General features: G+C 38.6%; 1 protein-coding gene across 1 annotated transcript; it reads left to right on the top strand.

Moving 5' to 3' along the window:
- The first annotated feature begins 532 nt into the window (after positions 1–532).
- On the top strand, positions 533–6,007 carry LOC117299057 (B-box type zinc finger protein ncl-1-like). The gene is made up of 2 exons (XM_033782460.1): positions 533–693; positions 3,585–6,007. Exon 2 carries the CDS (start codon positions 3,605–3,607, stop codon positions 5,546–5,548), a length of 1,944 nt encoding a protein of 647 aa, XP_033638351.1. The 5' UTR covers positions 533–693; positions 3,585–3,604; the 3' UTR covers positions 5,549–6,007.
- The last annotated feature ends 1,102 nt before the right edge of the window (positions 6,008–7,109 follow it).

Genomic DNA, 7,109 nt, shown 5'->3' with positions numbered 1-7,109 from the left:
CCTGTAGCTGTAGATGTTACTTTAATTAACTCACTTCGTACAGTTGATCTGCTTTGCTTAACTCACTGATAGCCGGTAAGTAGAAGACAAAACTACATTGAAATGGCACAACAAGATTTCCTGTCTTTAGCAAACCCCACGTTTATATATACAGTGCATGTATCGGGGAAACGCCCTTGCACAATGGTAGTTTCACACTGCTGGAAAAACCCAAATGCAAACCCTATTTGCATATGAAATTACAGTGCGTAGACTTACATGTTTGGATAAACACTCATGCGCAACTGGAAAGACGCACACATATTATTTTGTAGAGTCCAATAGTACCAGTATTATAGTGCGTGATAATATTTCCATTTGACATTGCTTTGACATTGCTAGTATTTCACACTGCTGGAAAAACCCAAATGCAAACCCTATTTGCATATGAAAGTACAGTGCGTAGACATTGCATTTGACATTTGACAATAGGGTTTGCATGTGGGTTTTTCCAGCAGTGTGAAACTACCATTGTGCAAGGGCGTTTCCCCGATACATGCACTGTATATATAAACGTGGGGTTTGCTAAAGACAGGAACTGTTGTTGTGCCATTTCAATGTAGTTTTGTCTTCTACTTACCGGCTATCAGTGAGTTAAGCAAAGCAGATCAACTGTACGAAGTGAGTTAAATAAAGTAACATCTACAGCTACAGGTAAGACTGTGTTTCACTAGGGTATTTGCTGTCCTAAATGATAGCTCGGACATTGTGAACTATGTGATCATGATTCAGTGCATAAGAACCAGTAAATATATATAAATAAATTATATATCAAATAATAAACCACAAGGGAAACTGACTGGGTACATTTTTAAATGATTTTGGATTGAACAAAGAAAAATTGACTAGAGTGGGATTTGAACCAACGACCTCCGGTTTAACGTGCCGGCGCTCTACCAACTGAGCTATCTAGCCCTATGTTGGTGGTTATTAAGTTATATACAAATGCGAATATGGAGTGTATTTCTTTCAAATGACACCACATTTGCTGCAATTGGCCACATAAGTTGGACATAGACAAAGTCACAAACCAAATGTGCACAAATTAGCATATTTGTGTTACTGTATGAACAAAGAATTACACTGTAACTCAAGCAAGCAAGGCAACTTTACTGATCTTAATCCATATTGAGACAAGACGTTCAGAAACAAGTCTTGCAAATACCAAAACAAGGTGTTTTTCAAGGGATGGGGGGTAATTGTGTGTGGTGTTTTCACTGGTGCAAATCTTTGTGTAAACCATTTATGGTTTGGAAGCTTGACCGGTTTGATTATTGATCATTACCTATGTACTGTTTAGTACAGATAACGGTACGTTTGGCACATTTGAATTGTGAACATCATTGTCATTCATGTAGCAAATTTTAAGCAACATGTCATCATTGCAAATGTGGTATCATTTTAAAAAGGAACAACCCAACTTTGGTTAGTATGGTGTATTTTAGAAGAACTTTTTACTCTGAAGTACTGCAACTGTGAAACAAATCATATTGCAATTTTTATTATATCAATATTTAAATTTGGTACTGACAGACACGTTTCTCATGTTATGCGTTCCATATAACTGCTACAAATCTTAGGCAATAATCAGAAACAATACCATATTTTGAAATGAAATGTGTACAGGTAGTCTTATAGAGTTATCCAAACTAGGAGTAAAACAATAAAAATATTACCTACATTTTCCAAACTTATACAATCCATTCAAAGAGGCAAACAATATTGTTAGCAACTATTTGGCTGACAAAATTACCGATCCATCGTACTGAAAATGGTATGTCAATATTTTTTGAGAGCAACGACAGCGGAACACTTTAAAGAGTGGGGACAGTTGTTTTCTCCGATGTGAAAGCATATAGTTATGTATAGGCAGACATGCTATATATGGTTCGCAAAGTAGATCAATTATTAATGGTAATAATACCGAATTAATTATAAATATTGTTTGCTATTTTTGGGGGTATTATGATGTAATTTAATTCAAAGTTTTATTTTGATTTTGGGGGTTGAACAAAGAATTGACTAGAGTGGGATTCGAACCAACGACCTCCGGATTAACGTGCCGGCGCTCTACCAACTGAGCTATCTAGCCCTATATTGGCGGTGTCCCTATTTTGTCAATATCTTTTTTCGGGGGTGCCAGTCAGAAGCCATACAACCGTTAACTGCCATGTAGCCAGGGATCACACCCAAATTACGATACAACCTGGGAAGCGGCAGCTAGGGGCTCACCTTAAGGGGATGCGACTTTTTGTTTCAGATATTAATATAAACCACAAGGGAAACTTACTGGGTAAATTTGTAAATGATTTTTGGGGTTGAACAAAGAATTGACTAGAGTGGGATTCGAACCAACGTGAACCAGGTGATCCCCTAGCTGCCGCTTCCCAGGTTGTATCGTAATTTGGGTGTGATCCCTGGCTACATGGCAGCTAACGGTTGTATGGCTTCTGACTGGCACCCCGAACAAAGATATTGACAAAACAGGGACGCCTCCAATATAGGGCTAGATAGCTCAGTTGGTAGAGTGCCGGCACGTTAATCCGGAGGTCGTTGGTTCGAATCCCACTCTAGTCAATTCTTTGTTCAACTCCAACAATCATTTACAAATTTACCCAGTCAGTTTCCCTTGTGGTTTATATTGATACAGTTTTATTTTATCTGATAATAAAGTTTTATTTCGGTTTCTCATGTTATGCGTTCCAATGGTAAATTATTTTCCTTGCAATACCATATTTTTAAATGAAACGTGTACATTTAGTTTTATACAGTTATTCAAACTAGGAGTAAAACAATAAAAATATAACCTACATTTTCCAAACGTATATACAATCCATTCAAAGAGGCAAACAATATTGTTAGCAACAATTTGGCTGACAAAATAATCGATCCATCGTACTGAAAATGGTATGTTAATATTTTACTTTTGAGAGCAACGTCGGCGCAACACTTTGAAGAGTGGGGACAGTTGTTTTCTCCCATGTGAAAGCATAGAGTTATGTATAGGCAGACATGCTATGTTGGGTTCGCAAAGTAGATCAACAATTAATGATAAAAATGCCGAATTATACATAAATATAAAACTTACATAATAAACTAAGACAGTTTGTTAATTTTGGGGGATTTGATGATGGAAATAATGAAGGTTTGTTTTTGTTTTATTTCACGAGAGTGTTTTTTTATTTCTTACCCGCTGTAGGTATATTATAATCAAAAAGTTTTCAGCCTGAAAATCCCATAAAACAAACAATTGCGAATAATAGATGGAATTTCTTTCCACAAACATGTTAGTATCTGTTATTGCAGTTTATTGCCGCACAGGCAGGCATTTTGCTAAATAATGTCGGCTAAAAAAAACCCAGGATTGTACGGTGTTTCCAAATGGCGTCCGTGGTGACTTCAATTAACGCACCCAACCCGCTCTCCAGTCATTATAACATGTATCAATGCTCTACATCTAGTAAGTCTGCTGCCACCAATTGTCCAAAAGTCATTGACTGGATGATTTAATGAAAATGACACATTTGTTTGTATTCGTACAACAGGACAGCCCAGTCTCACCAAGATGGCCGAAGCTGCACTTCACACTGAGACCACTTGCAAGATTAGACATGTACACATCGAATGCCCAATCTGCTTGGCTCTGTTCATCGATCCGAAAATCCTGGACTGTCAGCACAGCTTCTGCCTAAAATGTCTTCAGGAACTTGTAGACAAACAGGATCCAAAGACGGATTTCATCACTTGCCCAGTGTGTAGAAAGAAAACTTCAATCCCAGATAAGGGACCATCGGCTCTTCTCAACTGCTTTCTCTTGAGCTCGCTTATTGATGACGTCATCAATCCGAATAGTCCCGAGGTGGGCATTAACCCTCTTGTCTCGATTTGCGAAGGATGCGACGAAGGTCTTGATGCCGTTTCACGGTGTGTTGACTGTGATGCGAATTTTTGCAAGACTTGTTTGGAATACCACGCCAAAATAAAATTGAACAGGCATCATCGAGTCGTGAATGCAGCCGGGTCGTCAAATGAGGGATCCAGAGACCAGAACAAAATTTGCTCTCCAAAATGCCGGAAACACACTGACCAGGAACTGTGTTTTTACTGTGAAACGTGTGATTTACTCGTGTGTCCTAAATGTGCGGTGCTCGATCACCGATCGTCAGACCACAACCTTTCTGGAATCAGTGATTCCATTCGATTGTATCGTCTAGCTGTTGAAGAGGCTTTGATGAAGTTTGATGAATGTCGCAAGCAATTTCAAAAAGTGGATAACTCTATCAAACACTCACAGCATAGATTACAGACCATGGTTGACCAGGCTCTTCGAGATATTGTGGCAAAGGAGGAAGAGGAAGTTGCCAAAATCAGAAAATCATCTCGCCTCCTTCAAGACAGAATTACTCAAATCGGTCAAGAAAGAGGTGAGGAATTTGGCTGCATACAAATCAGCAATAGCGATAAGATGAGCCGTGCAGAGCAGATCGTAGCTTCAGTCAACGACTTGATGCAACATGCTGATGACTTTGAGCTGATGGACCTCAAGCCAAAGGTTATGCACAACTTGACATTCCACAAAGAGCTCCAGTTTCAAACAGTGCAGCATAGCAAGTCATTCATCGGGTTCAAAGGTTATGATGTCGTCACTGATGCGGATATCGGTGAAATACTAGAGGAAGAGAAGTGGGAAGTGAAGACAGAGTTTGGTAAAGAAGGGGAAGGTGAGGGGAAGTTCAAAGTTGCTTTGGACGTTGCTTGTTTTAGCAACGGTGACATCGTCGTTACTGATTTAAAACGGCGGATATTATCCAACTTTACATCGAATGGTAGTTACAAATCTCAAGGTGTGCAAAGTAGAACAGAAGATGGACAACTACAATACCCTGCCGGTGTTGCGGTGACCTCTGATGACCTGCTTCTGGTTACTGACAGACATGATGTAAAGGTTTATGATAGCGAACTGCGATTTATTCGTAAGTTCAGACCATCACGGAATGAAGTCGAGGGGCAGTCAGAGAGTAGACTCGCTAGTATTGCTGTTAACAAGAAAGATCGTATTGCAGTGGCTGACTGTTGGAGAAATGAACTATATCTTCATAACAAGGATGGATCCACCATTTCCACAATACATCATGATGATATTAGCGTCATCGGCGGTCCAAGCTTTCTATCTGTTAACAGCAAGGAGCGACTGATCTTTACAAACCCAAGAGAGATGGAACTAGTTTGTCTGGATTTCATGGGAAACGAGGTGTTCAATATCAGCACCTCCATTGACGGCAAACCTGTAAAGCCTACTGGTGTCTGTTGTGATGATGCTGGCGATATATATGCATCCATTTCTGACGTTACGGTGGGAACCGGTGAGATACATCATTACGATGCATCAGGTGAGCACATCGGCTGTGTAGCTCGTGGCTTGAACGGTCCTCTAGGCATGTCGTTTACTCCGATCGGTGACCTCATTGTGGCTGAATTCAAATCAGTCAAGATATTGCATCGCGTGTGAGTGTCGATGATGTTAAGGTCGTAAAATGTACAATGTTAATGATGATAAGGTAATTTGCAACTTATAATGTTGAACAGTTATAGTTAATCTTCATGAATCTCAAAAATGCAAACAATCTGCCATTTGGACAAAATGTTAAGATCACAACGTACCAACAATCGTTTAGTTAAAATCTAGTGTTCTATTTTCGCAGATAAATGCTTCCTTCGCTTTGGCGGTTAAATTAATTGGGTTATTTTTGTTTCATCTCATTTACTTCTTAAATACGTTTTAGTAACAACATTTAACCTACAAAGTACCAGCTTAAATGTGTAATATCCGTACCAACGTGTAGTCTTTTGTGAACTCTCAGCCTTGTAACTCAACTCTATTTTCACGAGCCTTTTAAATACACTAGACACTATTGGTAATATTGTCAAAGACCAGTCTTTTCACTTAGTTCATTAAACATATGCATACAATAATGAGCCTGTGAACAATTTAGCTCAGTTGGTCGTTGAAGTTGCGAGATAATAATGAAATAAAAAACAACCTTTGTCACACGAAGTTGTGTGCTTTCAGATGCTTGATTTCGAGACCTCAAATTTTAAATCTGAGGTCTCGAAATCAAATTCGTGGAAAATGTTATGCAAATATTTATTTTGAGTAATTACCAATAGTGTCCACTGCCTTTTGGAGCTGTGTTATTACGGGTATACTTTTGAATGTTTTTACTCAGTCGATTATCAATGTAAATGGAGCATTCCTTTTCTGTTTAACCTTAACCGAATATTTGCCATCATTGTGTTGTTGGCAGATTATGTTGTTGTTTACCGTTATACAATTATTAATATTTAATTAACTTGTGTAAATTAAAGCTTTTGTAAATATTGCTTAAAAGTTAGGCTCACGAATTAGCAGGATACAAGTCTTATAATAAGCTTATACATAGTGTTCGGCTTGCCACAGTATAGTCCGGTATACATTTTTCGTTTGGCTTTGCTACTTTAAATAAGGGAATAATTCCGAAAGGGTAGCGATGAGTTTTTAAACTGCCGTTTGAAGCCGGCAGGTTCGTGGCAGATCGATAAAGGCACGAGCCGAATATTTTAAACGGCAGTTAAATCACGAGTCGATACTCTTGTGTTCCCATTCATAGATGTATGTTTGGTTAAAAGGCGTAATAAAGTAGTAGTATGTATCATCTTATTCATTGACCAAAATTGCACTGCGAGATCGATCACCACTGAGAACGAAGTTGTGATCTAAACGTATCCGAAAACCACAGGCTATAAACAGCTCAAGCTGGTTATTATCAACCGTTTAAACACACCCACGTGACGCGCTCTGCACCAATCGGAATAGCGAAATTGTCTGAGGTATTTATGCATGAATAACAATAACCGCACACAATTACCTTGCTGTTTCAGTTGCTGCTTTTTAATTCACCATTACCCATTTAGTATTTAAGGCTGAACATAAAGGTACCCTTTTTATCTGATCGTTATTCGTTATTCGTTACAATAAAAGTGTCACGTTATAATGTGAATTATTAAGGGAATAAAAGGGTAGCCACTCGTTA

Source organism: Asterias rubens, chromosome 14, assembly GCF_902459465.1.
Source record: "Asterias rubens chromosome 14, eAstRub1.3, whole genome shotgun sequence".
Classification (NCBI taxonomy): Eukaryota; Metazoa; Echinodermata; class Asteroidea; order Forcipulatida; family Asteriidae; genus Asterias; species Asterias rubens.
Note: the sequence above shows the minus strand (reverse complement) of the source record. Positions and strands in the feature narration are given on the sequence as shown.